The 20,673-nt window shown below is 41.4% G+C and overlaps 1 protein-coding gene across 27 annotated transcripts in view; it reads left to right on the forward strand.

The window, feature by feature from the left end:
* Window positions 1–20,673, forward strand: part of ADGRL3 (adhesion G protein-coupled receptor L3) — a 337,100-nt gene that overhangs the window by 244,211 nt on the left and 72,216 nt on the right. For 17 of the 27 annotated variants that reach the window (XM_033172836.1, XM_033172842.1, XM_033172845.1 and 14 more), the window contains 2 exons: window positions 9,788–9,814; window positions 16,699–16,867. In XM_033172836.1, the coding sequence (XP_033028727.1) occupies window positions 9,788–9,814; window positions 16,699–16,867 (196 nt within the window). The remainder of the gene's footprint in view (window positions 1–9,787; window positions 9,815–16,698; window positions 16,868–20,673) is intronic. The other 10 variants (XM_033172827.1, XM_033172829.1, XM_033172832.1 and 7 more) reach the window with 1 other exon arrangement.

Consider the following 20,673-nt stretch of genomic DNA (forward strand, 5'->3'; position numbering starts at 1 on the left):
TAAATTGTAGAATTTGCTGCCATAAGATGTGAAGATACCACATTCTCTGTGGTATCTTAACCTCTGTGATATTCTGCCTTGACATCAGGGAAGGATGCTTGGTTCTCCTGATATTTTTCTCTATCCAGGGCAAGCCATTTACCCATGGAAATGTCATCAGTGAGACCTGCAAAGATGTCACCCAAGTAGAACTGCTATGTCTGACTCTTTAAATGATCATTGCCCCGAACCACCAGCTTGATGCCCCACATCTCTTACGTGGGGTCAGCACTTAGCAAGGTCCTCCTGAGTCGCTCTGAAGCATCAGCACTCCAGCTCCCAATAAGAACCAGCAGTTAGGTGAGCCACTTCCTTCAAAGCCATGATGGCATAGGAATCTTCCATGTACCCGCCCTCAGTGACTTCTGTGAAAGATTCCCATGCTTGCCCCATCCCGAGCTGCTCTGATTATTGTGGACGATTACCTCCCAAGTGCTGGAGGAGACTCTTGAGAGTTCCATGGACTGCAAGAAGATCAAACCTATCCATTCTCAAAGAAATCAGCCCTGAGTGCTCACTAGAAGGACAGATCCTGAAGTTCCTAGAAGGACAGATCCTGAAGTTGAGGCTCCAGTACTTTGGCCACCTCATGAGAAGAGAAGACTCCCTGGAAAAGACCCTGATGTTGGGAAAGATGGAGGGCACAAGGAGAAGGGGACGACAGAGGATGAGATGGTTGGACAGTGTTCTCGAAGCGACTGGCATGAGTTTGGCCAAACTGCAAGAGGCAGTGAAGGATAGGCGTGCCTGGCGTGCTCTGGTCCATGGGGTCACGAAGAGTCGGACACGACTGAACGACTGAACAACAACAACAACCTCCCAAGTTATTGTTTGGAAGACTCTGCTAGGTCCTCTAAGACAAGGATATCACAACTTCCCTGAGCGCGTCTCTGAAAAGGGAGCATTTAGCATTAATGAATGAATTTTGCTTCGTGGTGGCCTCAAGCCCAGAACACTACTCAGCAAATCAAGTGGAATGAGCATCTGTGAGGATTGGCAGTCTTTGTGGCCTGGTCAGAAGGGGATCAGCATGCCAAGGACCTGAGGCAAACTTACTATAGCTAGCCCTCTAGGGCATTAATAAGTGCTTACTGTACTGTACACTGCAGAGGCTTCAGAGATGATTGGCACTTCTTCATCTTGGCTTGCTCAAACTGACTCACTGACATGTATTCAACATCATGGCATACAAGATGTAACGAGAGATGCTAGTGATGTAGTTGGAAACAGGAAGATCTGCCCTATAGAGTTCAGAGCTGCATACCTCGCTCCGGGACTTTTCAGATTTGCTGCAGTGCAGGACAGGAATGACTTTTCAAAGTCTGCCTCACTTCCCATGGGAATTTCCATCTACAGGTATATTGTGTCCCGACATACTTGACATCCTGATGATGAACCATCTTCAGCATGACATCCCACTTGAGAATAGGGCTGCCATCTTACCTGAGATGCCTGTTCCCATAGGCATATATACCATCTATGTGTATGAGACTAAGAGAATCCTAGAGCCTGTCCTGGCTTGCAGAATTGCCCAAATCTGAATGCAGCTGAAGCACAGGACAATGCTGGCTGACATTATCTGGTGGTTCAAACACATTTATATACAGTAATTTTCTGGACACCCAACAGTACATCTATCTACTCCAGGTGCTTGAAAGAAGAAGACATCTAGTACACTTGAGCAAATCAGTAACTGTGCATACTGTGTTCTTTCATTTATTCATTAAGAGTATTTATAATCCCACCTTTTGTGCCAAAGACCCTTCAAGGCTCTAAAAATTATTAAAATACAATACACTTCAGCAAATGTGCTGCACACTGATTCAACCTCCACACTCGGCATTTGAGTGGTGAAGCTGTACACTATAGCAAAGGAGCAACCATGTGACAGAAATTCAGTGCCCACGAGATGTGGTGGTCATTGGCTTCGATGGCTTTTAAATGAGATTAATCAGATTCATGGAGGATAAAGGCTATCAATGGTTATTAGCCACGAGAGCAAGACAGAACCTTTCATGGTTAGAATACCTCTGAATACCAGATGTTACAGAGCAAGTGCGGGGAGGGGGGCGAGAGACAGCCCCTGCCACTTTTGGGATCTCCCTAAAGCCCACACAAAAACATGTTTGGGAACCCTTGTTACAGCTAAGCAAGACAAGCAAAACCACCGTATGATGTAGATGCTGATGGCATCATTTCTCCCTCACATGCTAGTTTTTATGTGTGAGAGTGATATAGAGGTCATCAGCCCTCACTTGCAGTCTAAAATGTCATTTTTAGCCATTGAATTTAAGGATGAGCAGTTCCTCCAGTAGGTTCACTCTGTCCCATGGTCCAGTCTGCCTGCCTTCCAGATTAACCTGCAAAATTTCTAAAAATTATGAATTTGCCCATGCCCAGTTTGCTGCAGTTTAGACTGCAGTTTTGCAACACATTTGATCATTAATTAATCAGTGCAGCATTGATTACATCAGTGCTAAAAGTAATCAATGTGAATGTATTATTGCCTTAGGATTCCTCACCCTGCTTTGATTTAAACCTTGCACATACATGCTGATGTGCATCACTAGTAACCGAAGGAGGATATGAACTAAAAACTATGGCAAAATGCTGAGCCAGAATCTCCCCTCGGCTTGATCCTGCTTATGGCCCACACTTGGGCAGCATTTCATTGATGGAGAGGGGGTTGAACAGGGACAAATTTCCCAGCAGTAACACTTCCTCCTGCTGCTGAGTGTCATTGCTCTTCAATGCAAGTTCAACTTCCCACCCACAGAACACCTGCATCGTTTTATGCAACAAGTTGGCTTTGTTACAACGCTGTATCATTATGAAATGTTATCTTTGGCCACACCAGAATTTAGAAGCCCGAAAAATCTGGGGAGAAATTCAGTTGGAGGCAATTGCATATGCATTGTTAGTTGAATTGTTCTTTATTGATTTTGTGTGTTGCTGTGTAAATACTCACTCTGATCCTTCCAGTTATGGCAGAATGGGCATTAATAAATGAACAAAATGCACAGGCTAAGGCTCAGCTGGTGGGATGCAGTGTCATTGGGGGAAAGAGATAAGTGGCATCTGTTGCAAAGTCCTCCTTTGCATCTGCCTTCACTTGCAGCCATAACATTCAGCATTAATTACATTTGGTCCGTGTGAGCCCAGCTGCTGATAGCTCCTTTCCTTCAGGTAAAATATAAACACCAATTTCAAACATGCGAAAATGTCTCATGACATGGTTTATTTTTCATTTATGTCTTGAAAAGTTCTGGGAAAGTGTGTGGTTATTCTCATAATATCCTTTTGCCTTTGTGATCAGTAGGAGCTGAGGTCAACAGCCTGTTCTCACTTGCTGAAGAACGGGCATATAAAAGCCAAATTAACTGCTTGGCTGTGGTCCATTTTCACACATTACACAGGAGCAAACCTAGGGCAGGATTCAACTAAGGAGTCCAGTCAGTGGGAGCCTTCACAAGAACTTCTGCTTGTGCAACTGGGTTTTTCTCTCTTTCCTTCCCATGCCCCTTCTGCCCTCCCAAAATTTATTCAGCAGAGGTCAGAGTAATCCTCAGAACAGAACAAGAGAAGAAGAGGAGAGATGGTCCCATCTAGCAAGCCAAAATTCTTGCACTGAAAGAACAATCGCCTTAGCTTAGCATTGTATTCCACCCCTGGATTGTTGCCAAGTGTAATTTATACATTTATTTGCTATCCAAGATGCATTTCTGTTTTAAAAAATCCTTTTGCCGCATTCACACTTTACATTCCCCAGCACTGTATGCATTTAGGGAATGATATGTTTTTAATCTAAAAGTCCACAACAAGAGAAGTTCCCAAAGGAAAATGTTTATTTTGTTAATGTTTAATAGTTTGTCTCAGAATTTTAACAACACCCTGTCACTCCTGAACACCCCTCACCTGTCCCACCTACAGCAGTTAGAACAGTTGTGTTATATAGATTCTCATAAAAGAAAAACAGAAAAGAGCACTGAAAGAAAATGGTTATAAGAGGAAAGATGGAAATATAAACCTGCAAGCACATATGCAAGTCAATAAGCCATTTAAAGGAATAAAGACAAAAAGCATAAGCCATCTTGCATAACCGCCATGTGTTCAGACCCTTAGAAATTGGTTCATTTCATTCCATGTCTAGCTCAAGGAAATTCTCTGAAACTTGTCTTCCATTTGTAATGTAACCTAAAAGATCCTTTTTGTGGAAAATATCCGTTCGGTTTTTCAGTTTTGCAGGATTATATGCTTAGAGGCCAGCTTGGCCATAGCAAATCATTCTCCCCGTCTGTCTGCCAAGTTCCAATAAAGGGCATGCGCCCTACCAGAGCATCTTAAATGACTTATCTAGCATCATATTGATTCATATCTTAGCTTCTTTTCAGAAGGGAGCTATCAGTGGGCAACTACACAGTAGGAGGGTGAGAATTGCTAGCAACAGTTTATACCTTCAACCATTGTCATCCTGGGAGAGACTCTGGCTTTGAATATGAACTGGTTTTTTGATGCATTCATCTTAGCCTAATAGATCAGGTAGATGATTTAATCACTTGTAAGGCTGCTTTCCAGTGTGGAGGTTTTAATTACATTTTGCTCTGTTTTGGTAATCATTTTCTTTCTTGAATTGCTTGCCTCAGTATGAGAATCACAGAATTGTGATCAATGAAGGTGTTCCAGGGGTCTTCTTGGCCCCTCACTGCTAATAATGAATTATATTAACCTGAAGATTCCTCAACTTTTCCTTTAACCCCTTCTGGGAAGGAGCTTTATCATCTTGAAGAAAACTTCACTTTGTTGATGAACAGTTCTCACAGTCCCCCCCTGTCTAGCCCCCCCCCCCAATTGCCTTGTAATGAATGATTTAAACTCAGTTGCAAAGTCCTGATCAGCTAAGGACATAAGCAATTCAGAGAAAGTTTATAATCCCATGCAGGTTTCCTTGGAAGTAAATCTCACTTAACTTATCCTATATAAGTCCATGGGTTGTATTAGTGTTAAATTGTGGCTAATTCTGTCCTCAGTAGAAATGGTAAACAATTGCTCTCTTTCTACAGCTACCCATACCTCCCCCTTCAATTTCCTTTTCTCTAGCTAAAATATTGGCTATACAGGGCACTCAAGAAAGAAACCAAAGCAGAAAATCCTAGAATCCTTTCATTTTTCATTTTATGTATGTTATAGGTGTGACATGAAATTAGGCACCCCTTTGTATGTTTGTTCAGACCTAAGGTCTTATGTTCAGTGGGGCACTCTCCTAAATAAATATGCGCAGGATTGCTGTCTTATGCTTCATCTCAAGGCTCGCCCATGCTTCTGCTTATGCCGTGCATAGAAAGCATGGGTCCAAGCGGTTTCCCCCTTCCCCGCTCCTTTCCCAGGGAAACCCCACTCTTTAGCGAGAGATCAGATCAGATAACAATCTGGGAGAAGCCCAAAATGCAGTTTGCTTTGATCAAGTGCTAAGGAGCGGTTCTTCCCACCCCAAGAGAAAGGAGCAGGACATTCAGGGTGAAGCACAAGAGTCAAGGGGGCAGGTTATTTTCTGCTTGGCTTGATTACAGTTTTCATTTGTATCTACCAGGCACATAAAATGACTAGCCCTAACCTCTTCTCCTAACCAAGCATCACTAGGCTATGTCACTGCCATACCAGGCTCCACCAACTGATCTGCCAGGCCCCACCCCTCAGTTGCCAGGTTCTACATCCTCCATCCCATTGTATGATCCTCAGGAGCCCTGGGAACCCTCTGTTCTGGGTCTCTGCAATAACATCTTGGGATGCTGGACTTCCAAAACATTATGCTCTTGCTATGGGCACCTGTAAGATAATTTTACAACAGTGTGCAAGACATGCAGCGGAGGAGCACAAGCCTTTAAAGTTGAGCTCTTTCCCAGTCTGCGTCTGTACTGGAATTAAAAAAGTGTTTTTATTGCCTCATAGTGTGTTTTCTGCCCTGGGCTCCATTAGGAGGAAGGGCAGGCTATGAATCAATCAATCAGTCAGTCAATGAATGGGTACCAGGGCTTGCCCCCAAAATCATTTGTGGCCCTCAAGCATTGAAGCTGAACATTAGAGATCTTTGCAGGGATGCTTTTGAGCATTCCGTTTTAAGGTCTGAAAGGCGAAATGCTAGCCCTTTTGAGTCTACTACCACCTTTCCCTCACCCAAGAAGAAGAAACTTGCACCTTGGGAGAGTGGGTAGCAAGTGAAGAGACCTCAGCAACAGTGGGAAAGACACAGTGGGCATCTCTTCCAGGAGGAAATTTAACTGCAAACTGGCAGTGATAATTGTCTGTCCCTTGACTTTTTTGTCCTTAAACACATGAGATTTGGCACCATATTCTCTCATTTATGTGTCAAGTGTCATGTGAAACAGAACCTTGAAAATGGTGCCCCTGCAACTCCAATGCATCAAGGGAATTTTGGGAGAAGCCTGCTCACTTAGCTTACTTTAACTGCAAAATATGTCAGTGGGAATTCCTACTTACACCATCATATTTGTCGTTTGGCTGGTAGAAGCCAAACCTCTCTCTCTCTCTCTCTCTCTCTGTGTGTGTGTGTGTGTGTGTTTTCTTCTCCATTTATATTGTTCCCCAACTCCAGGTTATTTTTTAAAAAAATAACAAACTATGGGTGTGGGAGCTAAGTCTATATGCAAATTCTGTTTTGTCCTGTCTGAGTAGACTTGAGCATGATTGTTTGATTGCTTCTGTTCTTTGCTACTTCATTCTCCGCCTTTTGTGCAAGCAATATTCTCTGATTTGTGTAGCTCCTGTTTTATGAGGGTTATGTTCATGTTGAATTGCAGTGCTAAACCCTAATTTTCTTTTGTCAGAATTGTTCCATGTGTATATAAAAAAGCCAAGCTCACACCTGATCAATGGTTATTGATTTGTGGTGTGCCCTGAAATGTATTAAATACTCACGGTCTTGCTATGAAGCCATTAAGCATGGGGATTGCTTTCAGGAATAATTTATTTAGTATTCTGCCAGGAAGTCCTGCCTGGGTGGAAATCTGTATCATACCAATATAAGGTTAGAATATACTAGAAAACAGAAATATTGCGCGCGCGCGCACACACACACACACACACACACACACACAAAGTACTGAAAACTGCAGTTGAAACGATTGAGATGCCACTACAAAAAGAAAATATCCCTCATTACTGCTACAGATCTCTCATACAGTGACAAATAATCTTAATTTTATTGATGTAAATTTACTTGGAGGTCACCTAGTCCAACTTCCTGCACAATTCAGGGTCTATAATGCATAATCTGCAGCTTCAGCCTTCCTGACATGGCTGCCCAGCCTTTGCTTAAATACTTCCTCCAAAGGAGAGCACCACCTACTCAAGGGAGTCTGTACTACTCCTAAACAGCTCTTACCAATAAGACACTTCTCCAAAGCGTTTAGCCAAAATCTGCAATTTCCACCCTTTGTCTTTAATCGTACTCTCTGGAGCAGGTCCCTTTTGGGACATCCCTAATACCATCTGAAAAGGCACTTGTAATTGCTCCTAATTCTATGGATATGGGGCAAACAGACGCATTGAGGACCTCTTAGCTAACAGCCTTGGTTAGCAGCTGGAGACCAGTAGCATTTCACTTGCCTGAGTCAAGTCATTTCAATACCCTTGGCCTTTAATATTCCCCAAGACACATTCTATAGAATGGGTGGGGAGTCTGTGCCCCCCCATATTTGAACTCCAACTCCCATCAGCCTCAGCCATGGTCAGGATTAATGGGACTTTTAGTCCGTTGACATAAAGAGGGGGATGCAGGTTCCCCAACTCTGCTATAACAGAATAACCTCCCCCCTCCCTTGACTTGGGTGCTGTAAGGTGCATCTTGCTAACTGTATCTTTCCATAAAATGTCAGTCTAGCTCAGGGGTAGCCAACATGGTTCTCTTCAGCTCCCATAATTCCTGACCATTGGCTTTGCTGACAATGTCTGATGGGAGTTGTACTCTGCAACATTAGAGTCTGCCACCTTGACTACCCTTGGTCTGGTCAGCCCTAGAAGGTGACAGCCTCTCCCAGATAGATTTTGTTTTCATTGGCCCTAACAGGGGAATAAGAGAGAGACTAGTCTGCCAGGCTAGAGGGATGGTGTCTTCATAGCTGAGGAGAGCCTTTTTTAATTGGTTTTACTTTATCAGCCCCTGCATACATGCCCAAGTTGGCCATTCCTGACAGAGGAGCATCCTAGATGGTGGACATCTTCCTAGCAGAGTCAGTTGTGATAAGTTGAGAATGTTCAAAGAAAGTGCTGCTGAACAATGGTCTTTCTCTCTCTCTCTTGCTATCTCACTCCCCTAACCTCCACTGCATTTCAGTTGCTAGGGTAAATTAGCCAAATGAAATTACTTGAGTTTATCCCTGTTCAGAGGGTTTTAAAAAAAACCACAGTGACTTTTTCCTGTTTTTATAGTGTTTGGTTTTCATATTGTTGTTTTATTATGGATTGTGGTGTTTACGTTTGCTGTGATTCACTCTTTAGCCTTGTGAATGCATTAGAAGGACAGGATATAAATATTTGAATGAATAAATAAAGCCTTCTGACCATTTCAGCAGAATGCAAAGGCCAAGCAAATCAGCCTTTAGAATTGTCAGCAGTTACTTGTAATGTGGTTTGCGGGTTCCTGAGTAAAGATATGTGAAGAAAACTATGGTTTTGAGTCATAGTATTATCCCACTAGCATCTAGATGCCACAAGGCATAAGTAGAACATTCATGTTATCTTTTTAAAATAAGAAATTGGCAGTTGCTTCGCTATTCTTATGTCTTCTTTTCTGGAGTGACTCTGAATTTCTCCACATGAAAATCAGTGATTCGTCGCAACAGAAAATACATCTGCCAAGGGATAGAGGGAGATTGCTTGTAACCAAAAACTGCAGAAATGTATTTTAATGAAAGACAATGGAGGCTATTTTTCATCTTCATGTTTAACTACTCCTTCAGTTTGGTAGGCAACCAAATATATGTATATTTTTAAATGGCATTTAAATAGGCCAACTGTCAGCAGTGAGCAGTAGAGGGCTTGAGAAGATTCTAATGCCATTACCTATAAAAGATAATGGAGTCTGACTCATGTAAGGAGGAAATTGTTATTGCCAAAAACTGACAATAAAACGTTAAGGAATGTATCCTTATATACTGGGTAAATAATGCCTAAGGTGCAGGGAAGCTTGTCATCATACGCAAAGGCCTGCTGTATTGTCTTTATTCAAACTTGAATGGTAATGTTATTCGAAGGCAGCAGATCTTAACATCAGTTTTGTAAGCCAAGCAAGAATATGGTCAAGCAGCTGTAGAACTTAAGGGTGGCTCTGCCCGCAAGGAATATCGCTGTCTCTAGGTCTTTCAGGGGTCTAAGATGTCTCATACAGGACTACTTCTCACTGAGATGGTAAACCTGTGTCTGGTTTCTCTACCCATCCTCGGATGGAACGTTTCCTTGAGAAAGTTTTCTATGCAGAGAAATATTTTTGCACATCAGGGAGAAAGCCAGGTTAAGTGTGGATTTTTTTATTTTTATTTTTGTATTTTTGATCATCCCATTGTGAACTTCCACATGCACCCCCTAATTGGTTTACCACCTCATTGAGAACTAGGCCAAAGTGTAGATCTTATTGCCTGGGGATCAGCTTGTCTGATTGCTTACCTACATGGTATCTTTTTGTCATTATATTCTAATGTTGACGTTCTTGTCTTTATGTCTATGCATTCTTCAGCTTTGAGGATAACAGACCCTTCATCAAGTAAGAATGACCTGAATGACTGATAAATTCCATTTATCAGTGTGGTCCCATGAACTGGCTGTCAGATCAGTACTCTAAAAGTCATTACAGCTTCTGTCATTCACATTTGAGGGAGGCAGAAGAGCAAACTGTGCAGGAAACAAACCGTAAGGCCTACAGTTTCTATGCTTTGTGTTCCTTGATTGGCTGTCACCTGGACTTTCTTGTGATCTGTTGTAGTACAGACTTTGGATACCCCCGCACTGCTCCCTGCTGGGTTATAATGCACATGTCTGCACACTGAATTGCAAGTCTTTGACATGATCATTTTACCTTTGAATGGTTAAATGCAATTGAGGGGTGAATGTTAAAAGGAATGCCAACATTATTTATTTCACCCAGTATCTGTCCTGAATTGGCAATTCTGGACAATACATAGAAAATTCTTCTTTAGTTTTCGGTTCCATTCAGTCAATGACTGCATGGCAATGTTTGGATATTTTGCTTCTGTCTTTAAAAATAGCCCTTTGAATAACACAAGTCTGTACAGAATTGTTTAAAGTTAACGGAAACAACAAAGCATCAATTATGGGCCTTGGATAATAATGCACCATATATCCTGCAAGAAAAAACACTGAATCAGTAGCATAACTAATGCAAGTGCCTCTACTTTGCAGTGGACTTTCAGTTTGTTCTTCTGGTGAAGAGTCCTATGTATTCATTGCTTTTTTCTCATTCTCATCTCTGTCATTCTTTGGATCTTTTACAAGAGTGGGGAATACAATTTATTTTAGGCTGGCTTCACTTTCTTGCAAGTCTCTTTTTGACAGCAAAAAAACTAAAAAAATTGTACAATTTCTGCATGAACCCAAATATTTTTGTTCAGAGTTAAACTGACAAAGATTAACTCATTGTATAGTTCCATGATACAAACTCAGGCTTTAATTTCTACATGAAGTCGTGGCTTTGTGTACGTGCGTGGCATACCTAGGTTATGAAAAGTCTATATAGAATGAAGGTAAAATATTATTTTTGATTGATTCTTGATGATTTCCACCCCAATCTCTACATTCCTGGGGACTGTGGTAGGCCAAACTCCACTACCATGCCATTGTGCATGAAGAGCTGCCCTCACTATTGTATTGTGTGGGAAAGTTAAATGCAAGAGAACCCCATACAAACAACCAATCTTTAGAATGGAGATTCTATATTTATAGAATACTTTTTTTGACCATAATCTAGCATCTGGTCTACAAACAGCTGCCATTTCCCAATTTGTTTCCACTGCATAAAGCTTCTTCTTCCACATTGTTAGTCTTTTGTAGTTCAGGTGTTAATGTTAAAAAACAACAACCCAGTGCTGGTGTGAACAGTTTTCAAGTACCGCATGTGTTTAAGGAAACTCCAATGTGTATGCTCCAGTGCTTTCCAATTTACTTCAATGGCAGGTTCAATTTAACCTGAACATTTTATGGCTCCAGCGAACTCTACCCAACATTTCAGTTAATGCAAAAACTAGGGTTACCATACGTCCGGAATTTCCCAGACATAGCCGGAATACTGCATTCATAAGTAGCCTCTATGCTTTCGTCATTGTAATTTGTGTGCAGCCCAGGGTGGACCTTCCTAAACCTCCCAGCCAGGAGCTTTGTTTCAGCTTAATTATATCCTGGTAATAAACATGCAATTACATATAGAACTAATGATAGGATTGCCATATGTCTGGAATTTTCTGAACATAGCCAGTATTTAGCCCCCTTAAGCAGGGTGGAAATCATTGAAATGTCTAAGAAAATATGACAGCCTATGTCAGTAGTATAGATTTTGGCGATTTTCATTAAAAATAGCTCGAAAACTCTTTTTGAAATATGGCAACTCTACAAAAACTAGCATAGCCATGAGATCTGTATACACATATTTACAGCTCCTCCAAACTGAAGAGTCATAACAAAGCACAATATTTAAACAGTTAATTTAAAAAAGGGGGGCTGTGATTGAGTACTTCATATGCTGCAAATCACACCCAGAAACTGGGCATTGTGCTCACTACATACAGCAGCTCTCATTGCCTTTCTTTAAACAAAAAAAAACCTCTTAAAATTTCAAAGGATGCTGAAAGGAAAATTGTTTTATGATTCTTCTAAGGTCAGAGAATACTGAGGTGAAACTGAATGAAAAGCAGGTGGTGATGCAATCCGGCATGCATCCTAAAGTTGCTTTGTTGGATTGCGGCTGCTGTAACAACAACAACAACAACAAATCAAAATAAAAACAAAGCGATTAAATACGCCACTCTGTGGTAATATTTTATTAGTTGGCTATCTTTGAAAAAAAATTGAGCATTACTAATGTGTACATGAAACTTCAAAACAATGTACATATTTGCAATGTTGCGAAGAAATTAAACAGCATGACTGTCCTGGTTTGCTACATGAATTATATTGATTTCCTTTTAAACTGCCTAAATAAACAACCCCCCTTCAGAATACATGTAACCTCATGAATGAATGAATAAATAAATAATAATCAGGAAGCAGATCATTTCAAGAAACGATTGCTGTGTTTAACATTTCTCAGCTCAGTAAAAGCAAGGGTTGCTAAGACATATTAACCCAGTAGTTTAAGAAGCAATAGGCATTGCCTTAGTAAAGGTAAACCCCTGACAGTTTAGCAATTATGTAGTACAGTATAAAATGCTTCATAGACATCATCCTAACAGTCCTTACGAAAGGATTCTCCCTGTGTGTTAGATGCAGAGTTGAGGCTTAGGGAAAGTAACTTCCATAAGGCCACCTACTGAATTTATTGAAGAATTGAGATTTGTATCAGTTCGCTACAGCTTACAGTTGTAGCCTAATGTCTGCATCATCGCAGAGTAATTAAAGGAATGTTCCAGTTATGATTGATATTATGAGCCAGCTGATCCTTTTTTCTTTTCCTTAGTTAAACCTGATCCAGTCCTTTGTATCATTAATCATCTGGATTTTTAGCGTAATCATAGATCAGTTCCGAATTTTTCTTCCATTCTGTCACCGTAGCCCTCTCTGCAGTATTCCAAATGAGCTAGTGGGTTGGATTCAACTCGCTCAGTGCGCTAGCAGAAGCCCGCTAGTGCAGTGTTTTTCAACCACTGTTCCGTGGCACACTAGTGTGCCGCAAGATGTTGCCTGGTGTGCCGTGGGAAATTACTTTATATATAGTCAATATAGGCACAGAGTTAATTTTTTTAACATTTTCTAATGGTGGTGTGCCTCGTGATTTTTTTCATGAAACAAGTGTGCCTTTGCCCAAAAAAGGTTGAAAAACACTGCGCTAGTGCAATGGAACTATGCCCCCCCCCAATTCTCCACCAAACCAGTCTGGAGGGTCAGGAGACCCCCCGGAACTGCACAAGGAGGAAGGACATTGGCGGGTCAGGCCATTTGGCAAGCTGGTGGAACAATTCTTCCCTGTGTCAGTGTTGATCAAAGTGGTCCTAATATACTACTAGTATGTTATACAGTGGTACCTCGCAAGACGTGCAACGAGAAACTCGCTATACGAAAGGGTTTTGCAATTTTTTAGGTGACTCGCAAGACGAATTTTTCTATGGTCGTGCTTCGCAAGACGAAAATTTCAATGCATTCCTATGGGAATTAAATTTCAATGCATTCCTATGGGAAACCGTGCTTCGCAAGACGGATTTTTCGCAATACGAAACGACTCGCGGAACGAATTAATTTCGTCTTGCGAGGCACCACTGTATTCCTCAATAACATTTGCCTGTAGTTTCACAGCAACATATTGTTAACCTGTGTTGTTTGTTACCCATAACCCCCTCCTAAATTGTTATCTACAATGAAAATGCCTAGCAGGCTATTTTTATACTTGTTCATTCCTTTTACTTTTCTTTTTCTTTTCATTTATTGTGTGTAATTTTATCCTATAAAATTAATTTCAGCTTTCTAATATATCAGAATCAGTTCAAATGCCAGCAGCCAGCTTATCCCCTGCTTGACATCTGTATCAGTCATTGATTAATCGTAGAACCAACAATGACCAAAAGGTTGTCACATCTAATTCCTATTGCTCTTTCTCCAGTGTGTGTGTGTGTGTGTGTGTGTGCATGCGCATGCACACATGCACGCACACACTGAAAAACAGGACCATCTGCAGACCAGCCGTATCTAGCGCAACATATGCATTCCAGTATGCCACAGAAAAGTGTGAATATAGTAATATAGCAATAGCAATATAGTAAAGTTAATATAGCAATATAGCAATATAGTAAAGTTGACGTGAGCGAATAAGCCAAACTTACTACAGCAGGAAGAAAACAGCCCAAGAAGCAGGTGCTCAAGATGCAACTAAGCCTTGTACCGGATGTCCATACAGTAGAGAGGGCTTGGAATTGTTCCCATTGGTTCTGCCCCTTCATGGCTCTCTTATACTATTTTCTGCAAGTGGTCTGCACAGTGGGCAACAAACAACTCATAGCTCCATTTCCTCCCAGAATATGGATAAGGTGTATAGATCCTGTTTTTAGACCACTTTGCAGACATCACATCTAATATGAGATTGAGACCAGACCAGCAGGCATGATCCACACACATTGCCACATGTAAGGCAGAATGACTGTCTGAACAGGGAATTTGTCTTCCTGTAAGGATATTTACTGTAGTCTGTCCTGCACAATTGCCATCCTAATTCTAATAACCCCTCAAGGTTGTAGGTTGGGTTGGGGGCTCTTGACCCATTGAAAACAAAGAAGGCACCAGAATATTTAAAATAACCCAAAGGTATGCTTCCAAAAGTTTTCCAGCCATTAAGCTCCTTTATTTCTCATTAGTATTCCAGGAAAAGTATTCCTTGAATGTCTCATTTCTAATGACCTCTTTCTATTTTGATCATACGTCTCTGAATAATAATAATTATCAACTCACATAATAATTTTAACTCTCTTTTTTAATTACCATTCTGTTGGTGCAGGTCCTTGTACCAGATTCTTCCTCTTTGTCTCATTTTGTCCTATGCGCTACAAAACGCTTTGAATAGTTTTGGTACTCCTGCAGTCAGTCCAGCTTGTTTCCTTTGAAACTTTTCCAACTGCACTGCAGATGCTGAACAGCACTGTCTTCTGATGGTTGTATATAAAACCACATAAGACCGCTATCTAATCTGTTGTTGATCCATTAATTGTTCCTCAATTAGTGCAAATTTTTTTACACATGTGAGTACTTAATTAATCGTAATCACTTCTTGTCTGCAGTTCTGAAGGTTCCTTAGGAGACTATCATGTGGGAAAAGATCAAAAACTTTGCTTCAAAACGTATTAAGTTCAGTGAATTCCCCCGCCAATCGAGCCAGATATTTAGACTGATCTGGCATGATTTGTTGTTAGCTGCTATTAAGATCATCTTAATCTTTTCTTAGAATCCAACCCCTGGAAGCCCCATGACTGCTTCTATGGGGAGAAACACTTTGCATGCTTATTGAGATTACCTAATGTGTACTCAAGAAGCTTTAGGAGTCCTTATCTGCACACTGGCCAAAATAGACATCACATGCAGATCCATATAACGTCACCCCACTCAATGTCCATTTTAAAACCAGAAGTAGCTACTTACTTCTGGAGGGACAAGCAGGGAAATGGTAAGGAAAGGAATTGGCAGTGAAAGGAGACTGCTTAACCCTTTGTCAGCCTGCCATTTTTTCCTCTCCCAACCACCACTTTCTCTGGTATTTAAAATCTCAATATCATCACCATTTTCTCCGGCATTGATTGGCTGATTTGATTTCAGAAGAAGGGATTAAGGTAATCTTAAATGCATCTGTGTCTAACATCTAGTTTATTCCTCATTAACTTCAAAATTTTCTCAGGCATAGCAGCCTGACTTGTGTGTAGCTCCTTTTCTTGCTTTTTATAAAGACGAGCACAATATTTTCTCCCCCCCCCCTTGGGATCATGCGTATTCTTCATCCTCCAGTACTATAGAAACATTCCTGAGATTTCTCTAGCTTAGCCAGGCAGAATTTAAAACTACTCCCTGCCCTGATAGGTAGCAATTGTAAGATTTTGAAACTGCTACAAGAAATGGGGTTGGGGTGCCTTCAAATGTGAGGGTGCTTGAAAAGCACTTGTTCTACTGCTGCTGCCCCAAATGCTCCCCTTAACTTTTGGGAAGGGGGAAGGTAGAGGCAATGGGTGGTATTCAACTAAATTATACTCAGAGTAGATCCATTCAAATAAATGAACATGGCTGAGTTAGGTCCATTAATATCAGTAGCTCTACTCTAAGCTTTACCTTTACCTTTAAGTAAACTTTAGTTGAATACCGCACATTAAGATCACTTACAAAGGACTGAGAAACCAAGCAAACTGCAGATAAGGTGCAATATCATGACAAATAGCCTACAGATAATCCTGCGGGCAGTTTGAATGGAAGGGAAGCTATGCAAGAGTGCCAGTGTGCTCTTGATTTGCTCCCATTCTTCTCAATAGGGCTTTCATAGGAGATTTTGTAAGATTGTGACCTGAGCCAATAGGCATGGAAGGAACGGAGGCCAATTCAAAATATTTTGCATTTTCCTCTTACCATGTAGCATCTGCATATTTCATTACATTTACGCTGCTGCTGCCCCAGAACATTTGCTACAAACATTTGCCGCTGCCCAAAAATGTGTGTTAAAAGAAGCGTTTTCATGCTCATGACATTTTCATCTGTGTATTCCCCCCTCCCCAAGTTATACGTTTGGTAATAAAGTGCATTGAATTCAAAAGCGCATTCGCAAATATGTTTGCAGTGTTTTCCTTCTCCCCAAGGAATAGCATGAAATGCTTATTCTGTGCATCGTGCTGTTTTCTCTATGAATCAAAGACACTTTTCCTTTCTGTCTTTCTCTTTTCTTTCTCTCTCTCTCAACAGGTCATGGGTTATAGGTGCAATAGCTCTGCTCTGCCTATTAGGACTGACCTGGGCCTTTGGACTTATGTATATTAATGAAAGCACCGTCATCATGGCATACCTCTTCACCATTTTCAATTCTCTGCAGGGAATGTTTATATTCATTTTCCATTGTGTCCTCCAGAAAAAGGTAAGGACAATTATTCTACGGTGAAGAGAAGTGATGTGGCTATTGCATTGCCTAGCAACTACAGCAAATGTTTGCTGACCGTGCCTTGCATTTTGTGTTTCCGTGGTTGGACTTTGGGTCGGTTCACAGTAGAGGTGAGGCCAAATGTGTCTGAACCAGTAGTGAAAGCAAGAGGGTACTGCTGGGAGGCGCTGTGGTTTCACTGAGCCTCTTGGGCTTGCCAATCAGAAGGTCGGCGGTTCGAATCCTTGTGATGGGATGAGCTCCCGGTGCTCTGTCCCAGCTCCTGCCAACCTAGCAGTTCGAAAGCACGCCAATGCGAGTAGATAAATAGGTACTGCTGTGGCAGGAAGGTAAATGGCGTTTCCATGCACTCTGGCTTCCATTATGCCAGAAGCGGTTTAGTCATTCTGGACATGACCCGGAAAGCTGTCTATGGACAAATGCCAGCTCTCTCGACCTGAAAGTGAGATGAGCGCTGCAACCCCATAGTTGCCTTTGACTGGACTTTACTGTCTAGGGGTCCTTTATCTTTTACCTTTTACTGCTGGATACAGAATTTTGATATGAGCCAGGGACAGCCAATGTGATGCTCTCCAGATGTTGGCCTACAACTTCTGTCAGCCCCAGGCAACCCCTGATATAAGGTATATATGGAAGTTAGGGATACACTGCAAATTTATGCCCTCTGAATTTTTTCCTGGGTTGTTTGCAACAACACTAATATGGTGGCAATCCACCATTTTTCAAGGGGTGTTATCTAAAGGTGCTAGATGAATTCATTCGTTGCAGACCCTACACATGAGTTCACCACCTTGCTGAAGCTAAGCAGGTCTATGTGTTGTCAGTGCCAGGATGGGAGATGGCATGTACGTCACCTTTGTTTCCTTGGCAGAAAAAAAGAAAGGATATAAACTACTCCCCATCCATTCTAACATTCTGTTTCCAACAGTAGTCAGCCAAATGAAAGGCAATATGCAGGAATGGAAAGTGTGTCAAAGACTAGGACAGTTGCGACCTCATTTCAAATCCCTGTTTGGTCATGAAGATCACTGTGTGACATAGGTTAGCCTCTTCTTTACAGGTTTGTTGTGAACCAGGAGGATAAAATATACAGCCCCTCAGCTCCTTAATGAATGGGCAGGATAAAAAAATAAAATAAAAACAATATACACCTGAGAAGTTTACAAGCTGGATAGGGTATTAGCATCCCCCTGTTCATTTCCACATGTGGAATAAAGAAAGAGGAAAGGCTGTATATGATATAATCTCTTAGGCTCTTAAAATAATAAGAAATTTGAGTTTATGTTCCTCATTATTAAAATGGGCAAATATTTTCTAGAAAGTCTTCTATGTGCTCAGTTCTTTGACCATATAATGCATATCTTATGTGGCTTAGCAAACTTCCCTGAGGTATCTGTTCTGCACATATTTCTCCCCCCCCCCCCCCCAAAAAAAATATGTCCAGCCGCAATACCATTATTGTCTGGATTGCATTGGTCTACGGTTGCAGGGTATCATATATAGATGGCATTAAACAATGGTGAGAGACTTGTAAATGCATACAGCAACTGAGCATTGTTGTTGTTTTAATTCTGCCACCAGACTCACTAGGCCCCACAACTCTTCCTCTTGACTAGAGCTACCAGGTCCCACTTCTTCAGCTGCCAAAGTATGTGGAACTGGTGGGGGAAACAGGAGCATGATTAGAGAAAGAAATGGGGCCAAAGGGAACCTACTAGCTGGTTTGTTGGCTTAACTCTTAAGAAAAACCAAGAGCCAACTCTAAAAAGTAGGGATCGGTGTCTGGTACAACAAGACTTTTTAAATTCTTGACTGTAGCCTGGTGGGGGTTGAGAGGAGATATATTTTAAACTCCTTTCCAGGCAGCAAAATGCACAGGTTCTCTTTGTACTGATAATAACTTCAGTAAATCAATTTACATCTATACTGTACTTTTTGAAATGTCATCTTGAAATGCAACCTACCGTATATACTCGAGTATAAGTCGACCCAAATATAAGCCGAGGCACCTAATTTCCCTACAAAAACCTGGGAAAGCTTATTGACTCAAGTATAAGCCGGTTCACCTTTGCCACTGTGGTAGAGGAGGAACGAGCAGCCCAAAGCAGCCCTTTGGGCTGCTCCTTCCTCTTCCTCCTTTGCTGCTGTGGAGCTCACCCCGTCATTCTTCTGATCAGCGAGCCCTAGGGCTCTGTGGTTTAACCCACAGTGCAATGTTCCCTTGTGTTATACAGAGAAGGCTGGGATCCTGTCCTGTTTAAGCAGGAGCCAGGGAAAGTGAGAACCTGTGGGGTTTTAATACTTCCTTAACTGATAGGCTTTCTGCCTTCTGGGATCTAAAGTTTGCATTTATGTGAGCAGTTCAGGAATGGAACAAGCTGCCTGGGGAGAGTAAAGAACCACCGTTCTTGTACACTTCTTAAGGAATGGTTGACTTGAGTATAAGCCGAGGGCAGCTTTTAAAGCACAAAAAGTGTGCTGAAAAACTAGGCTTATACTCAAGTATATACGGTATACTTGTCTCAGCTAATCCTACATACTTATAGCAAACTAATTCTCCAAGTGATGGTACTTAATGTCGCCAAAAACGACACCATTCTCATGCAAGCAGGAGGAATGAGCAGGCTTAGGGAATGCCAAGGTTTGCAGAAGTACAAAAACAAACCCCCGGCTCAATGAAGGCTGAGCATGAACAGTGGATGCAGAACACCTACTGACTGTTGGGCGCATAAAACTGGAGGGAAGGGGAGTGGAAAAGAACATGGGTGCTCCACTTTGCAACATTGTTTTTGCAAGTCTCGCTTATTCTTCTTAATGCTCTCCATTAGTTCTTTGTCTGGGATAGCTCAGTTGGTAGAGCATGAGAGTCTTAATCCTAGGGTTGTGGGTTCTAGTTCCACATTGGGCAAAAGATTCCTACATTGCAGGGGGTTGGACTACATGACCTTCTTGGTCCCTACCAGCTGCACAATTCTATAATACTCCCTTTGCAAATTTCCTCCAAGTAACGTATGAAATTGTTGAACCATAGGAATAATCTGGGAACTCCACTTGATGCCTTTTGCCAACCTCACACTCATTAACTCATTCTTACAACTTTTTCCAGCCATGCACCTACTTTCTACTAACTCCTATTCTATATTTCTCCACATTTTAAAAATGTGTCATAGGATAGTACATTACAAATCCCGCTGATAATAATAGCTCCTAGTAATCCATGCGAACACCAAGCATGCTCTTTGGGCTAAACAAAATTACAGAGAAGTAGCGATAATCATCCCATTTTCCTCTTGATGGTTATAATTGGTTTATTACAGTGCTGTGCTGAAACCTTTCCTCCCATTTCTCAGAACGTTTATGCCCCTACAAAAGAGAGTTCTGGTTTTCATGCCTCACGCACATGTTGCTGTAGAGTTTTTCAGAATATTGGTGGATGTGGAGTTAAGCTGGCCTTACTCTTCCTGAGTTGGCTGACATTACTGCATGTTTTCCTTTCCATTAAACATTTCTTCTGTGCCTCCTGAACAGAAAAAAAGCCCGTGTTACCTCATGGCATTTCCCCATGGGCTTTCACTGAAGCACAGCAAATCGAGGAGCGTAGTGACTGAAAACTTGAGAATAGTGTCCTCGCTGATTTTGTTCTTAGGTCCTCCACCCCCTTTTAAAAAACATTTCTGCGCTGTAATTTTTTTAAAGAAGTAAATTTCATATTAAATTTATTATATGCTTCATGTGTGTTTGTTATGATGCATGCTTTAAAATTTATTGAAAGAAAAACATTC

This window comes from Lacerta agilis, chromosome 16 (genome assembly GCF_009819535.1).
Source record: "Lacerta agilis isolate rLacAgi1 chromosome 16, rLacAgi1.pri, whole genome shotgun sequence".
Classification (NCBI taxonomy): domain Eukaryota; kingdom Metazoa; phylum Chordata; class Lepidosauria; order Squamata; family Lacertidae; genus Lacerta; species Lacerta agilis.